General features: G+C 34.8%; 2 protein-coding genes and 1 long non-coding RNA gene across 4 annotated transcripts; 2 read left to right on the forward strand and 1 right to left on the reverse strand.

The window, feature by feature from the left end:
- Window positions 1-1,340: 1,340 nt before the first annotated feature.
- LOC146910846 (mediator of RNA polymerase II transcription subunit) lies at window positions 1,341-7,782 on the forward strand. The gene is made up of 8 exons (XM_085728103.1): window positions 1,341-1,645; window positions 1,749-1,914; window positions 3,437-3,884; window positions 4,790-4,849; window positions 4,946-5,014; window positions 5,138-5,181; window positions 6,694-6,888; window positions 7,215-7,782. The coding sequence occupies exons 1-7, from the start codon at window positions 1,369-1,371 to the stop codon at window positions 6,866-6,868; spliced, it is 1,239 nt and encodes a 412-aa protein (XP_085584229.1). The 5' UTR covers window positions 1,341-1,368; the 3' UTR covers window positions 6,869-6,888; window positions 7,215-7,782.
- Window positions 7,783-9,596: 1,814 nt separating this feature from the next.
- LOC146910847 (receptor-like kinase TMK3) lies at window positions 9,597-13,489 on the reverse strand. 2 transcript variants are annotated; one of them, XM_085728105.1, is made up of 4 exons: window positions 11,808-13,451; window positions 11,693-11,773; window positions 10,975-11,597; window positions 9,597-10,386 (listed from the first exon to the last, which is right to left on the reverse strand). In XM_085728105.1, exons 2-4 carry the CDS (start codon window positions 11,743-11,745, stop codon window positions 9,878-9,880), a joined length of 1,185 nt encoding a protein of 394 aa, XP_085584231.1. In that variant the 5' UTR covers window positions 11,746-11,773; window positions 11,808-13,451; the 3' UTR covers window positions 9,597-9,877. The 2 variants fall into 2 exon arrangements, with proteins under 2 accessions (XP_085584231.1, XP_085584230.1); XM_085728104.1 differs by having other exon boundaries at window positions 10,975-13,489.
- Window positions 13,490-13,643: 154 nt separating this feature from the next.
- LOC146910848 (uncharacterized) lies at window positions 13,644-14,674 on the forward strand. Its single transcript, XR_015020032.1, has 3 exons — window positions 13,644-13,857; window positions 13,956-14,066; window positions 14,154-14,674. It is a non-coding gene; the product is annotated as an uncharacterized LOC146910848 (long non-coding RNA).
- Window positions 14,675-17,484: the final 2,810 nt, after the last annotated feature.

The raw sequence follows: 17,484 nt of genomic DNA on the forward strand, positions 1-17,484 counted from the left end.
GTGTGAGATCCTTTTAGAAGTTTTATCCCCCAGTGTTTTCAATTTGAATAGTCATACCAAAATATTATGCAATTTATAAGGACCAGGTAACTCGTGATTGCGAAGTTCGCATGATTTAAAGAGACAACCACGCTTTTTAGATGTAGTTGAACTTTCACGTGACTCATGGTTTGCACTTATTTCACGACCCACCTTAAATTATGTACTTCTTCCTCTCTTTTTAGTCTTTCTACTGGATATGATGACGATAACAACCATTCTATTATGTATCTCAATCTCTATATCTCGTTCGAGATGATCTAGGTGATCAGGAGAATGATGTCCAACAAGTTGTGTGCGGTGTTGTTTGTGAAGGATGGACACTTGCAAAAGACATCTAGGCGCCCAAGCTAGTATCTGAGTAAAAAAAAATGAGTTTGTAGTGGAATGAATCATACATTGAAGGATGTTGGAAATCCCTTCTTTTATAGACCAGGATGCAAAGATCCTTCGAGTGATGGCAAATTAGCCGTAGGTGACAACTAAAAACAATGTGGTCTTGTAATCATCAACAACGGCTGACTGTGGAGGACAAAAGGTGTTACATATTCTACGAAACTTAAGATCATGTCCCTTGAGGTCTCTCTTCAATGGAGAGGGAAAATGTATATAGTGTTTGAGTTTTGTTGGATTCGGCCTTGTCAGGCTTATGCTCGGTTATTGCGAGTTGGAGTAAAGACACGTTTATGAGCTTTAGTTAGTATTGGACCTATGTCTGAACCATGATTGTCAAACATGACCCTTTAAATTGTCAAGAGCACTGAAAGAGATTCTCATGTATCTAATTTTCTAATTAACTGTAAATGCATCTGTCAAATTCCCATATAACATTTTTTTTTTTATTGTTGCATCTCATTTAAAAAATAGTTTGTTAGAACTTAACAAAAGAAAAAAAAATTGAAACGATATTAGTTTGAACATTCAAATCTTATTATTCAAATTGGATACTAATAAATCAAAAACTTTATTTGTCAAAAAAAAAAAATCAAAAACTTTAATTTATTAATAAATCGTATGATTGAAAAAGGTGAATTATACCAACTAGGCTGCTTGATAAAAAAAAAAGCTGAATTAAAGCCACAAATAAATCAAAAGCTTTAATTTATTAATAATTCATTAATTATTGAAAGTATCTAAAAAGTGAAGTTTTGCTTGTATTTATTTATGTCATAATGAGTGAGTTTAATTAGTGGAACTGTGGATTACAGTTTTTATTATTTGATGGGCCTTTACCGTTAAAAGGCCCAATCCGAGTTGCACGAAAAAATACTAACCGAGGGGGATCCCACTATCTTTTTGCTACCATCCCCAGCACCAAAAACAGTGCAAATGCAACAAACTCAGCAAGCCACGGCGGCAACTTTCTCAACCCCCACTCCTCCTCCCTCCTCCACCGCGGAAGCACCTCCGAAGCAGGTTGCTCTAGCTATGGACAAACTCGGTCAAGCCGAACGTATCATCGCCGACATCCGAATTGGCGCTGATCGTCTCCTCGAAGCTCTATTCATCGCTGCTGGTCAACCTCATCAAGGCAATAAGCCTCTTCAAGTTTTCGTCAAAGAGAATGCTTCTATGCAACAGCATTTTAAAGACCTTCGATCCCTCGGTATGCGTTTTCAGTTTCGTTACGTTTTGATTGATTTTGACTTCGCGATTAGGGTTTTGGTATCGTCGGTGTTGTTTTGATTGATTTTTTTCGATTTTGATAGGAAAGGAGCTTGAGGAAGCTGGAGTTCTTAGTGAAACGGCACGGTCACGGAAGGATTTTTGGGGATTGCATATGCCGCTGGTTTGTCCAGATGGTGCCGTTGTTGCCTATGCTTGGAAACGACAACTCGCCGGTCAAGCTGGAGCTTCTGCCGTTGACAGGACTAGGTTTGTTTCCACTCTATTTTGGTTCGTCGTCAACGTACCTAGCAGACTCCTAACACGACACAAACACTTAAAACGGCTGTAGTAATTTAAGAAAATGACATAATTGAATGTAATCACATGTGTCGGTATTTTGATGAATGTTATGGATAGGAATCAAATCCAAAGAAAAAAGAACCAATGGAATTAATCATTTTTAGTTAGAAAATATTATTTTTCCTTTACGAAGATATATGCGCATACTTAAGAGTTGAGAGGATATTTTAGTTCTTCGAATTGTAGTATTACCTCCGGAATTCATAGCAAGCAGTAGTTATATATGATATGAGCTTTAGCCAAGTTATGCTGCCAGATAACTGCCTCATACGTGCCTGAGTTGTGTAGAAATACAATTAGTACGAGTATGCTAGTTTAGTGTTGTAGATTGTTAGATGCAAGGGCCAAGGTTATATGATAAGAACATGAATAACAATGCCACTTGGGGTGATGCGAGCTCACACATCATATTCATGCTCTAGTCGGTCCAGTCACATGAATGTGTGCCGATCTTTTCAAGGAAGCACTTACCGGATTGATTTATACATTTTTTTTTTTTTAAAAAATGAATGAAAGAAATTGGCAAAATTACACAATTTGTCTCTTTTACTTCAAGTAATACTTTCGTCCTTTATCTTTTTTTTTTCCCGATTTAATCCTATGTTATAAAATGTCAGCATCATTATCTCTTTTTTATTAAAAAAACTCATCAAACTCATAAACAAACCCATATTATCTTCATCATACAATTCTAGAAATCCAAATTTAATTGAATAAATCCCTTAAACCCATGAGTCCATTTTCTACATAACCTTGATCATTTATTCCCAACTCATCAATAAAATCAGCCATAACCAAAAGCAAAAAAACAACCATAACCAAATTCCAACTCCGTACCCAAACAAAAGAAACAAAGAAAATCGAAGAAGAAAGGGTGAAAAAAATGAAGATCCTTTTATGTTGTTGGAGTGCTAGGTTGATTGACGAGAGAGAAAATGAAGAAGATGAAGTTTTGATGAAATTTTGCATTTTTTGATGAAGTTGTGAGTTTTGTGATGATTTTTCTGGATTTTTGATGAAATTTCTGTAATTTGTTCTTAATTTAAAAAGGATAGTGGTGTTTACATTTTATAACATAAAGGATTTAATCAGAAAAAAGATAATATAGGCCGAAAGTATTACCTGAAATTAAGTTAAGGGACAAATTGTGTAATTTTGCCAAAGAAATTCTATTAAGGAGCACGAATGGCCAACAAATAAGCCTATGCATGGTTGAAGTTTTGGAAAGAAAAAGCGAGAAAGGGTCTCATATTTTATTTGAATTAAGTAATATTAAATTAGGTTCTTATTTCAGATTTGATTCAGGTGGTTAAGATTAGTCAGTAGATAATATATACTCTTGGGATTTGTCGGATTTATCATACTGACTTCTCAATGCTGCTGACCCATGTTACATTAGCTGCTCACTTAGGCTTTTGAATGATTTCAGGTTAGCTCTCAAAGCTTTTACTGATCAGAAAAGACGTTTTTTCCCCCATCTTGATGATGGAGTTGAAGCTAATGAATCAGATTCAAAGAAACGTTGTGGGTCTGAAGAAGTCACATTTGAACCCAAGGAAGTAATGAGTTTTCTAAGGACGCTACCAGATGTTCTGCAGTCCTTGGAAAAGGAAGTGCCAAATGTGAAAATTTCAACTTTTGAAAGGCTGGACTGGTTAAAATGTGCTTCCACACTCACCTCTTCACCAAATGAGAGTTCTGAGGAACATAACTATCGTGGTTCTAGTAAGCGAAAGTTGGGATCAATGGGAATGGTTGCTCCAGAGAAGGTTGCAGTCATAGAATTGCTGTGCCCTTCTATCTTCAGAGTTGTTATATCCTTGCATCCTGCTGGTTCCATTGATCCCGATGCTGTCGCTTTCTTTTCTCCAGACGAGGTATGTTTATATTTACCGTGGTTTGTCTTTCCTAATATTCATTATATGGGGTGTGAACTATTTGTTCTGGATATCGTATTATAAATAATGACTCGGCGTTAGTTTTGGGATGCTTATGTATCAGGTAACTGACAATCTCAGAAAATTAAGAAATTGAAAATGTGATTGTATTAAAGAACACGATTTTAAACAATTATCCAGAACCAGTAAAATAAGGATTGCAATGTTGGATAATGAAAAGACGCAATAGGCAATTCGAGAGTGCATTTACTCATCCAAGTCTAACTGTTTCCCAACCTCCACTCTGCATAACTGCCATGCACGCCCTGTAGCTTTCTCTCCCAATGACCATCTTGGCAGAAAGTTGCAACTCTTATCCCCTCTGAAATTTTTTGATCTAGTGCTTCACATCTCTTCTTTCTCCTCCCATTGGGAGGAGCCATAGACTTTAGTTATTTTGAATCATGGCGCCAGGCCTGTAACATCGTGGTTAAAAATATTTTCACTTTCCTCTCTTTTGAAGCCCTAGTCGATAGTAGTGTGGATTGGCTTTTCTAAATTAAGCTTGTATGAAGCCCATCTCTAATTCAGCTGCCATACAACTTAAATTTCATCTTGCAATGTTAATTTTCACTGTTCTTTGGTTCTCTACTAATGGCTGTTTGAAGGGAGTTGACATTTCTGATTTGCAGAGACTAGACAGAGTGGTTCCATATTTTTTGTTTCGTTCTTTCATTTTGCTTTGTCCTTGTTTTGCAGGATATCTTTTTCCCTTGTTGTTTATGACTTATTTTATTTCTAATATAACTTATTTTTAATAATAAAAAGACTTAATTTGTTCATTTCTTATTTCAGTGTAAATTTACTTGAATTTCACAGCAATTTACTGTGTACTTCTTTAACAGAGTGGAAGCTATGTGCATGCAAGGGGGGTTTCAGTTCATCATGTGTATAGACATATTACGGTAATGGTCTCTGTTGCTAACTTCTTATATCCTGTGATCCTTTGAGTGACTGTTTGAAGTGTTCTGATTATTATAGTTTTTTATCCTACACTGCAGGAATATGCAACGATAGCTCTGCAGTATTTTCTTGGTAACCAAGCTGAAACATCACTGTATTCTCTTGTGGTACTGAAATTATCTTGCTTTTGCATATCGTGATACCTATTTTGGTTAGAAGTCATCATTCTTGACATACTCGAGGTTACTTAGCTTTCTGTTTTTTTTTTTTTTTTTTCCTTTTCCCTGTAGCACTGGATTTGCAGCTACCAGACTTTATTTTCAAGACCATGCAGGTTCGATTTGCAGTTTCCAGATCAAAAATTTCTATATGATGTAGGCTCTGTTTGGTAAAAATAGCGGATAGCTGATAAGCTAGCTGATAGCTTTTACTCCCTCCGTCCCGGAATATCTGACCCATTTACTAAAAAAGTGTCCCAAAATAACTGAGTCATTTCAATTTTCAATACAACTTTCATCATTCCCAATACAATATAACTCTAATTAATACTCCCTCCGTCCCTTAATGTAACCACCCATTTGATTTTATTTTTGTCCCTAAATGTAACCCCCTTTTCAAATTACTAGATGCATTTATTACTTTTTTCCTAAACATACCCCTAATTAATACTACTAACTTATCTTGAAATATGAAAAGTCAAATTTAATACACATACAAACAAAGGACAATTTGGTAATATTAATACACAAAACAGACACATTAATTACACTGACAACTTTTCTTAAGAAATGTGAAAAATGCAAAGGGGGGTTACATTAAGGGACGGAGGGAGTACTACTTTCATCATTCCCAATTCAATATATTCCACTTTCCCCTTATTTATACATTTTTCTTAATCTGTGTGAAAAACCAAATTGGCTCAGATATACCGGGACGGAGGGAGTAGCTGATAGCTTTTAGCTGATAAGCTAGCTGATGACTGATGACTGATAAGTTAGTTGAAGTGTTTGGTAAAATTAGCGGTTTAACTAGCTGATAAATGTAAAATGACATAAAAGGGTATTATTAATTCAAAATATAAAGTTTATATAACTTGATATTTAAATATTCAGGAATTCTTAATTCAATTTTGTTTTTTAAAAAGTAATTGAAATTTATAAATTTAATATATCTTTTATATTGTAAATTAAATTTTATTCACTGAAAAATTTATTTAAGTATAACGAGGTATATATACTTTTTTGTCAACGGATGTATATATATTTTTTGCCAACAACATAAGGCAAGAGAGATAAATGGAGATATTTTGTCAAAAAAAAAAAAAGAAGATAAATGGAGGTATATATTGTCAGCAACATAAGGCAAAAGATAAATGGAGGTATATATATTGTCAGCAACATAAGGCAAGTGAGATAAATAATAACGAGGGATGTATTTTTCAAAAAAAAAAATAATAATAATAACGAGGGATGTATATTTAATAATAACGAGGGATGTATATTTATTAGGGAAAAAAACGAGGGATGTATATTAGGGAATTGTAGGTTTGAATTAAATTATAATAAAAGGGTAAAAATGGATTTTAGATAAAACAATAGGGGTAAAAGTGGAAGAAAATATGAGAAGCTATAAGCTATAAGCTCAAACGCTACTTGGAATAGCTTCTGAAAAATAGCTTATAAGTTCGTGAAATAAGCTATAAGCTCATGGTCAAAAAGTGTTGCCAAACAGAGCTTTTTTTGTCAAATGAGCTTATAAGCTAGAAGCTAAGAGCTAAAAGCTCTTTTTTGGTGTCTACCAAACAGACTTAGTTCAGTTACTAATCTCAATTTTTTTGGATGTACAGCAAATGTAAAAAGCTACTTGCCATGGATAAGCAATCAAATTTATTGTTAGCCCCAGTCCACCGGCCTTATTGGAAGTTTTCCTTTTCAAAAATCCTGTTAACCATATCTTCAAAGGACCAGAATTCAGATACTACTATGGCTTATCATATTGGCTGCATCTCCGAGGAAGTATGATCACACTGACGATTATTTAGGTAAGTCAAGTGCCATAATTGCTGTGGAACTTCTAGGATCAACGTTCTCCATTTCATTGGCATCACTCATGTAGCACCGACACTTCAAGTTGAAGTTGTATCCAAGTTGCTGACATGTGTCTGTGTCCGAAACTAGTACATGTGATTACATTCAGTCACTTGCATTTTCTCAAATTATCACTGATGTCTACATGTTAGTGCCAGGTCTTTTTCGCTGCTTCATAAACAGTTCCCCCTTCCTCCTTTATCACTGGTGTAGTGATTCATCTGATATTTGTTTTATGTTTGTTATTTCTTAGTTATAATTAATTAATTTTAATCCTCAGGAAATGAATTAGCACATGGTCTGTTGTGTAAAGCTAGTGACTGCATCTATTCTCTTAAAATGGCGCATATCACATGGATTGAAAGATTGAGTTTTTGGATGCTGGGAAGTTATTCTCACCCTGACATTGATCATTGCCTGCCACAGGACAAAACCATAAGAGTACAAGATAGGAACATTTTGACCTTTTATGCATGCTGGATGGAAATGCCAGCTGATTGTAATTTTTAAAGGATCTGTTAGCATGTGAAAAACTATTATGACATAGCAATATTTCTGATTTTAGAATGATGCTGCCTACAAATCTCTATCTTCTCTGTAACTACTAGTTTCTCCATCCATGTATGTATAATAGAAAATAGTTCAAGGGGGCCAATTGAGAATCTAGGACTGAGGCACATGTAAAAAGTTAAAAGATGTGGTGGATGCAAATGTTGCTGTGGTATTGAAAGTTGCTTTTGTGGTCCTTTGAATGTATGTATTCTGATTCTGATGGAGGATGATGTACTTATGCTCTAAAACAATAGCAATCCAATGACCAATAAACATTGTGAATGTGTTCATTATCATTATTTAATTGCAAAAGTTGTATCAGTTTACATTAGTTAACTTCAAGCGAAGTTCCAATTAACTTTCCATTGCAGCTGACTTGCCACTTACATCTTATGCCCCCTTGTCTTCTTGGTTCAAGAATGAAAAGGTTTTGTTCAGTGAATTTTTCCAGTAGCTATGTGTTTCAGAGCATACGGAACAGATAAACCTAAAACGATCAACGATCAAAAGCATTCTGTTTCCTTCAACGTTATGTTTAAAGAATGATGGCGTATTTTGCCATGTTTGAACGAATAAAAAGTTATTAATACCCCTAGAATCACGTGCTCCTTTAAACAATGTTTAGAATAAAAAATGAGCTTGTCGGAGTGTTTGTTTTCACCAAAGTGAAATTTTCGACCACTGACCTGTTCCTAAATTTCAGCAGTGTCAAGCCACTAAAACTTTTTACCGTGATTCATGGGAAACAGCCACTCACTTCCATAGAATAGAATAATAGGAAATTAGATTCTTCTTAATTTGATGATAGGGACTCTTGATCAATCTTATTAATCCTTAATTGGCACCTCCCTCATAGTTAATTACTCAATAATTTAATTTGTTGGTCTATCACACCCATGAATACGTACAAGAATTTCTGACAAGCACGACCAGCTGTCATTGGGTCGACGTGCGTGGCAAAAGTTAGTCATTGAGTTATTATGATTATTTATGAGGAAAGAAAAAACTGAGTCATTATTATATTTATGAGGAGGAAGGAAAAAATGGGTCATTGTATGTACGAATTGAGTTTGATATTTGGCATTTGGATAAAATTTGAGGTGTCATTATTTTTCCCAAATGAAAACGAACAACCACTGTGCTACACCACATCGTCACACCTGTTTATGTTTGCTAATGGAACTTATGTAGTGCACTGCCAAGTGATAGGCAAAAAATTATTTGATGGCTATCTTGACTTGACAGCTCCATGAAGAAAGACTCCACTTATGTCATGTGGTGATAAGTTATGCCATGTGAGATTATTAATCAGTAATCCACACATACACATCTAATAACAACATCCTTTGCTGGCTGGTTTTGGTTTTGGTTTTAGTTTCTGCTTATGTACAAGGAAATCACGAGCAAAGCATGGTCCAACAATTACTCATTGGACAATGTCAAGATCGTTGTCGACATTACATACGCCACGTTAGCAATGATTTTGAAAGAAATTTTTGATACGATACCCACACACTAACTAATAATTAACTAACAAATAATGGTCTATAAAGTCAATTATAAGATTTGTCAAATTTGAATTTTAATGTTTATTATAAACAGCTATATCTGGACCTTGTGAGTGTGACCTGAGTCCAATATTAGTGTTATAACTGGTGCACACGATCGATAGTGCTTGAACTCATTGTAATAATTTCATTAAACAACACATTATTGTCCATCAAAAATATACATTGAGTTTATGATTAGAAGAGATTTAATATATGTATTTTTCTAATAAAACAAAGTTTAATTTGCATTCACTGGTGCAAAAAAAAGTATACATCATATAACTACTTTTTTTTTTTTTTTAAAGAACATCATATAACTACTTGATAGTGAAATTTTGCATATGCATTCAATCACATTTCATTATATAGCTTTTTGATAAATGACATTCAGTAACCTTATAAATGCAGAAATGACATTTTCAGTTCAGTCTGCTGTCCATCGTGCTCAAGAAATGGTATTTTTTTTTACACATAAAGGTAGTTGGTTGAAAACTTTTTATAAAACAAACAGGCATCAACAATAACCAAATAACATATGGCAATGAACGTTGAGGCATAAATGAATGAACAAATTACAAGCATTCTCATTGATTGTGGCTCTACTATCTACAACCATCAACACTTAAATGTAGACATAGTTGAAAATACAAAGCATACACACGAGATAGTGCATATGAAATCTTACTCAGCCACTATTACACCACTGGTACTCACATTTTGCCTTGGCATTTTTAGACAGAAAAAGCAAAGCATGCTTATCTACACCTAATGAAAGATAAAAAGAAGGTGAAAGGAAAAATAAATAAATAGAAACACTCAACACAGCAACAAACCATTTGTTTCACCGGCCATCGGCCGAAGTAAAAGAATCTGCAAATCCAGTAGGTCTTGCAGGGATACTGCTCTTACTGTCTTCTAGGTCCATATAACTTGTGTCCTTCCCCTCCGCCTCTTGCCATCCCTTGACCATTTGGGTAAGGGGAAGACTATAATCGATGCCGGAATACTCATCGGGGTCATCGTCAAACGGTTTCCATTTTTCAACAAGTGGTGCGAGAACATTGACAGCATGACCCATTTCTGGCCTTTGGTTTGGTTCTCTGGCCGTGCAGTGTCCAGCTAGCTCAGCAATAATTGAGACACTTTCGAATGTTTCTTCGTTTATGTCGAGGGTTGGGTCAATGGCAGCCATTAGTTTCTTCTTGTCTGATTTTATATTCCAGAACCATGCTGCCAAGTATTGGCTTTCCTCAGGTCTGCTCTCATCAAGTGCCATCAATCCAGACAACAGCTCCATTAGCACAACCCCAAAACTGAAAACATCTACTTTAGTAGTGATTTTTCCAGTCACTGAATATATTTAACAAAAAAAACCCAGGATTAGTATAACATTTGAACATATAAAAAGAGTCGTTGTCTGAGATACCAGATATAAAATGCAGAAATGAAAATTTTACTATTTAGCTACTATATTAAATGATGCATAAAAGTAAATTAAAGTTTGTTTGAATAGAATCAAACCTCTTGAAGTAACAGGGGGGAAAAATAGTTGAATGAGTGGTACAAGATAGATATATAATGCAGATATGAATTTTTTTACTGTTAATTATTATTTTGTTAAATGATGCATAGAAATAAATTGAAGTTTGCTCACTTAGAATCAGTTACTCAATTACCAGGCTAACAACATTAATCAAATGCAATGAAATCAAGCCCTAGAAGACAAATTAAGAGGTCAATAGCTACCACATCTGCTAGAGAGATCACTAGGAAATCCACACCTTACAGAAAACTGACACTACTTTCAGAAAACCATATGCAGAAACTTCGGTAGGTATAAAGCAATTCATATACAATTAATATAGAAGTTATAAACTAAACTATAAAGAAGTATAGAGTAATTAAATAAGAGTATACATAAATTTAAGAAAAAATTACCTGCATATTCTGGAGCCAAGTATCCAAAGGTTCCAGCAAGCTTGGTCACTACAGATTTTTCACCATTAGGAGCAAGTTTCACCAATCCAAAATCTGAGACTTTAGCTCTAAAATCATCAGCAAGCAAAATGTTTGAGGACTTAAGATCTCTATGAATGAAGCTCTGATGAGCCAGAGTATGAAGATACTCCATTCCTCTAGCAACATCCAAGGCAATATTAAGCCTCCTCTTCCAAGAGAGAGGCTCGAGTCCAAAGCTCTTCCAATGAAAAAGATGCTGACTGAGAGCACCTTGTGGCATATACTCATACACTAGAATCCTCTCATTACCTTCAGTAGAATAACCTATAAGGCCCACTAGATGCCGATGTCGAACTTTTGACAGAACTGCAATTTCAGCCTGAAACTCATCCAAGGCTTTATTGGTTATCACACCTGCTTCCATTCGTTTTACGGCAATCTTAGTTCCATCATCCAACTCTCCCTTATAAACAACTCCAAATCCACCGCGGCCGAGCTCATTCTCAGGGGCAAAATTCTTGGTCACGTTTCTTAGAACTTGAACTGATATCACAAGATTTCCGGCTTCAATGGTATGAGAGTCCCCGATTGCACTGCTGTTTCTACTCCCAGTCCCACTCCCTGTTCCATTGGTATTATTAGCAATAGCTATCTTTACGGTACTGTCCGTATCAGACGGATCTCTAGGGTGAATTACGAATGAACTTGGTGCCTGGAAACCATCCTTTGTCCTCCTGAAACAATACGCATAAAGCGGTATCAACAGAAAAGCAGCAACCGCCACACCAGCAATAGGTGCTACGATCAAAACCAAGCTTTTCTTTTTTGATTTTTTCGTTTCAACCGAATCACTTGGACTTGAATTTGAGCCTCCCTTCGTATCTTCACCAGTATTCCCAGATCCACCCGATGGACTGTTTTTCCCCGAGGAAGGACCTTCAGTTCCACCATTCAACAGAGAATTCCCATCAACCATAGGTTTCAATCCATTACTAAAAACCGGCAAAGGAGGTGAAATATTATTATCACTCAGATCCAACACATTCAGATTCCTCAAGCTAGTCCAGTTACTAGGTACAACACCATTGAGATGATTACCTCCCAATTTAATTTGAACTAAAGAACCTAAATTTGCAACAGAAGGACTTAAAGTACCACTAAGATTAAAACGTTGCATATTAATCATAGAGACTTTACCATCAGCATTGCATTTAATCCCCAACCAAGTTAAACAAGGGTTATTCCCACTCCATGAATCAACCAAATTCGAAGGATAATTCAACCCACCAAGAAACCCTAAAAGAGCCATAACTTCAAAAGAACAAGGAACACCAGTTTCATTTAAACAAAAATGATTGTTACTATAAGAAACCTTGGAAGCTTTAAACTTCGGAATCGGACCCATAAACCGATTATTATTCAAATCAAGCTTATCCAATTCCATATCACCTAAAGAACTAGGAACAAGTCCAACAAGCTCATTTCCATTAAGATTAAGATCTTTAAGAGAAACCAAGTCACCGATATTGTCCGGAATCGAACCAGTGAACCGGTTACCATGAAGCCATAAACTAGTAAGAGAAACCATAGTAGCAACAATATCAATAGTTCCAGATAACAACTCACCCTTCTGGTTATTCAACCACAGCATTTGCAACCCCGAATTGTTAAGAGTCTTTGGAATCTCACCGGTTAAACTGTTACCAGAAAGCTTCAAATTTGACAAAGAATTCATTTTTCCAAGAAAATCAGGCAAAGGGCCAACCAAATTACAACTGATACAAGACAAATCTCTTAACTGAGTTGAATCCTGCAAAGAAGAAGGAAAATTCCAACCATTGTTAGAAGCATTGAGATTATTGTTATCTAATGCAAGAGTGTCTAAACTGGTTAACCCTTGAAAGAAATCCATAGGAATGGAATCGAATTCGTTGTTATCAAGAAAAACGTATTTGAGATTTGATAACCCATTTAGCGTTGGTAAAGGTCCTTTAAGTTTGTTGTTTTGAAGACCCAAGTTGATGAGATGGGTTAGTTGGTTGAGATTTTGAGGTAAAGTTCCAGAAAGGTTCAAGTTTTTGGTTTGAATCTGTGAAACTCTATCACCGTCGCAGAAGATGAATTTCCAAGAAGGTGGACCACATGGGTCGTTGTTGTTTTTGGGCCATTGTAGGATGTCTGGGTTGTCTAGGTTGTCTTTGAAGTCGTTGAGGATTTTAAGGTCGTCTGGGTTGGTTGTTGTGAGGACTAAGGAGGGTGAGAGGAGGAAGAGAAAGAGAAGAAATGGTGTGTGGTTCATGGTTGTTATGGTGGTGGTGATTCATGTGAGAAGTGAGTGAAGGAGAAGAAAAAGAGAGTGTGGTTGATGAGATGAAGAAGAAGAAGAAGAAGAAGAAGAGTGCATTGTTGTTGAGTTGAATCTGAGAGAGAAGTAAAGAGTTTGGGGGGTTTGGTTTGGTTTGGTTTGGTTTGGTTTGAGGGTATTGATGAGAATGAATGAAAAAATGGGACCCGGATTCAGTGACTTTTGAGAGGGAAAAGTCATGTGACTTTAGTCAATATCCACCATTGGTTTAATCTTTTGCTTTAGATTTTGACATGTGTTCCTTCCTTTTTTGTATTAAAAAACAAAAGCAAAAATCAAATTCAGATCCATAAAACCCAATACCCATGAAGTCACAACCCGTATCACCCCTTTGGCAAACCTCCGCCTTCAACCCACCGTTGCCGCCGTGCGCCGCCGACATGCTTGTCGTGCTCCGCCCATCTCGCCGCGCGCCGCCTTGCTGCTTGTCGTGCACCTCCCATCTCGCCGTCTCCGTCGTCCTGTCACAGTTGTTTACTGGGTACCTCTCGTCGCAGGTGTTTAGAAGTGCACTTTTCCTTATCCTTTTCAATGATTGATTTTGATTTCATCTCTGTTTCTTTTAACTGATCCTTTCTTATGCTCTATGTTGTAGGATTTTGTTTGCTATTTTAACAGTGTGAGAGAATTGGGAACACCTTTGTACTTTGACGGTGTGAAAGAATTGGGAATAATTTTCAACTAATGGTTACTTTGATCAATTACGGTGGTTCTGGAATTGGTTGTTGTTGTTGTTAGCACTGTTTAAAATGAGATTAATTTGACCAATTTTGATGGTGTTCTAATTATGCAGGTTCTGAATTTTGGCGTGTTTACTGAATTTGTATGTTGTTGGTTCTGAATTTTGCCTCTCATACGTGTATTATGTTGACAAATGCTAAGAGGGAACACACCACTATGCATATGTGATTCTGGTTTTCTGTTTGTGCCTTTGAACACTAAACTGTGCAAAATTTGACAAATGCTAATGGAAACCACAACACATTGTCTAGAATTTGACAGTACATGAGCAAAGAACCAAAGTGATTCAACAACATTGTGCAGAATTTAAAGTTTTAATGCAAAGGCAAGGAGATCAAGATTCAAGACCACTGTGCAGAATTTAATGCTTTAAGATTTGAGATTGTAAAATAGTATATTAGGATGTTGTAAAGTAGATACAAAATGCACTGTATTAAATCACGCATTATACACTGCAAAAAAAATGTTCTATTATAATTCTATAACTTATTTTTGGATATAATGAATTGAAGTTATGTATACTTTTTTGTTTTCTATGAATACTTCTAATGAATTGAATAACACTTCAGAACATAACCTGCATAACTATCATTGAGAATGCACAAAATATTTTTTATTTTCTAATTCTTCAAACACCAAAGTCATCCAGTGATATATATATATATATATATATATATATATATATATATATATATACACACACAAAAAATATAGCCTAAATTACAGCTCCAATCAGTGTAATGCTGCAAGGTCTGTCTCACTAAGTGGTGCCTGACGGCGGCGCATGGGCGGAGCAGAGCGGCGGCGCATGACGGCGGCGCACGGCGGCAACGGTGGGTTGAAGGTGGAGGTTTGTCAAAGGGTGATACGGGTTGTGGCTTTATGGGTATTGGGTTTTATGGATCTGAATTTGATTTTTGCTTTTGTTTTGTAATACAAAAAAGGAAGGAACACATGTCAAAATCTAAAGCAAAGGATTAAACCAATGGTGGATATTGACTAAAGTTACATGACTTTTCCCTCTCAAAAGTCACTGAATCCGGATCCGAAAAAATGGGTGTTGCTGCTCTGCTAGTAATGGTGGACCTTACTCAATATTGCCTAATCTATCTTAAATTCTCAAAAAATTTATGTAAGTATTCTCCCTCTCCTCCTTTCTCAGCAATTCTTATGTCGTGTTTTTTTTTGAATAATAATTTTTTTTTGTTACATAATATGGAAAATAATTTATGGACCCCATAACATTTATATTACACTTACACCTTGAAAAAGGTACAAAGATGTCTTATTTGAACAATTATTTGGGTGATAATTTTTCGGACAACCATAAATTTACAAAGAAAAATAGAAATTGATATGAAACCAAAATAATATAAAATTGTTATAAAATGGTTGTACAAATATCATTTTTAGTGTTTGATATATTTTTGGGAAAATGATTTGTGTACACTTAAAACTCTTACACATTTGCCACATGTCATAGTTCAACAGGTAAAAATACAAAATTGTGAGGTCAGACATCGTAATTGAACTTCAAACTTGATTATTTCACTTGCTTGTAAGTTTCAATTATTATTTATCGTTTCTTCTAATATACCAAAAAACAAACTCATAAACACCTTGATAAAGAAAGGACTAAAGAAATTGATGCGATAGAACAAGGGTTGGATAATGTGATGGAAAAAGATGAGCAAAGAAAAAACGAAATATTGAATGAGTGCGAGAAAATTGTGATGTCCAAATATAATGATTGATATTGGTGTTATGGTAAGAGAGAGAAAAAAGAAAAAAATTAGAAAATTTGTATAATACTTATCAATAATGAAATGATCTCCTAAAAAAAATAAAAGTGAAATGATATTTTTTCTATGAAATATTTTTGTTAAAGTACAAAAATTTGCAAATGACTTTTTGATTCACAAAAATGATATCATTACTTTATTAATCAAGGAAAAAAAAACTATATCAAAACCCTTCAATATATCAATCTATCGTAGACCTTTGATAGGTAAAATTATTCTCAATCTTTTATTTAAATTGTTAGTTTTAATCCAGTCTTTTTTTATAAGCATATTTTATTCAAGACGTTGTTTTGTTTGGTTTTTTTTAAACAAGCAAAAACGAGATATATTATTTACTAAAGAAGCGTCCTTAATAATATGAAGTGTGCCAAAAAGAATCTTAAAAATATACAGTCCAGCAGGTCACAATAAAAAAAATGTTTTTTTTAAGGAAAAAAAATGTTGTTTTGTTTGTTGTATTGAAGTTGCGTTATTTTGTTTTTCCTTCTTGTTGCAGATTCGACCCGGTTCAAATCGACATATTAGATTCTATCTAGTGCAAATTAAACAATGACTTTTTAGTCTTCGATGTTATAGATCTGGATGCATGTGCATTTTAGATACTTTTAAGTTCGTCATATTTGTACACATTTTATTATTATATTCTTGTGAATTTTTTCGCACATTTATCATATTTAATGAAAGCAAAAATATACTTAACCTTTCGAGATCTTTGCAGAAAGATTGGATCATATCTCTCTATCATACCTTTGGTGAATGGACATGCCCTAGCTAAAATGAGAATTACTAACTTAGATCCTTATGATCATGCTCTACGAGTCTTCTCTAATTCATGCCAAGTATTGTTATTTGATACTCTTGATGTGTCATTTGTAAATGTGATCCTTTTTTTGCCTTGTCCTTTCATTCTCTTTTTTCTTTTCATTTTCTCATTAAAAAAAAAAAGGACACTTTACAATGAGATGAAGGAGTAGTTTTCACCCAAAAGAAAAAAGAACCATAGTCGTTTTAAATGGTTGTGCATTTTTTTAAGTATTAATCAAAATGAATGGAAAATAAAAGTTGGTCGTATTTTTAAATATAGCATAAACAACACCTACCGTAGGATATCTTGTAGTTGCCACTTACTATTACTAGTGTTTTTTTACTGGTCCATTACTAGTTCATGAAGTATCTATTTACCTGAATTCGAACTATATATTACACGAATTTTAGTTCATTTCAATTAAAGGCAGTCTCCATTAATATTTTTTTTACAATATATCGTCCAAAGTTTTCATATATAGCTGTAATAACTCAGTTTTGTCCACCGTCATCATTTTCCAATTTTTTTAAACAAATTATACATGTGATACAGCCATACACAGCCCTAGCTTACGTAACAAAAGTCCAACATTGAGACTTTGTATTTCAAAACAAAACATAAAATACATGAGGAATAAGGCATATATATAATTAACTCTGAAGTAGTGGTTTTATGATTTGGTAAAAAAAGAAGAAGAAAAAAAGGAACCTAAATCGATTAATGGGTGTTGGAGCATAGCTAACAATGTATTGGTGGTGGTGTAAATGACAAATTAG

This window comes from Medicago sativa, chromosome 7, assembly GCF_051527215.1.
Source record: "Medicago sativa cultivar Bolivia chromosome 7, Bolivia_mono, whole genome shotgun sequence".
NCBI classification, from domain to species: Eukaryota; Viridiplantae; Streptophyta; class Magnoliopsida; order Fabales; family Fabaceae; genus Medicago; species Medicago sativa.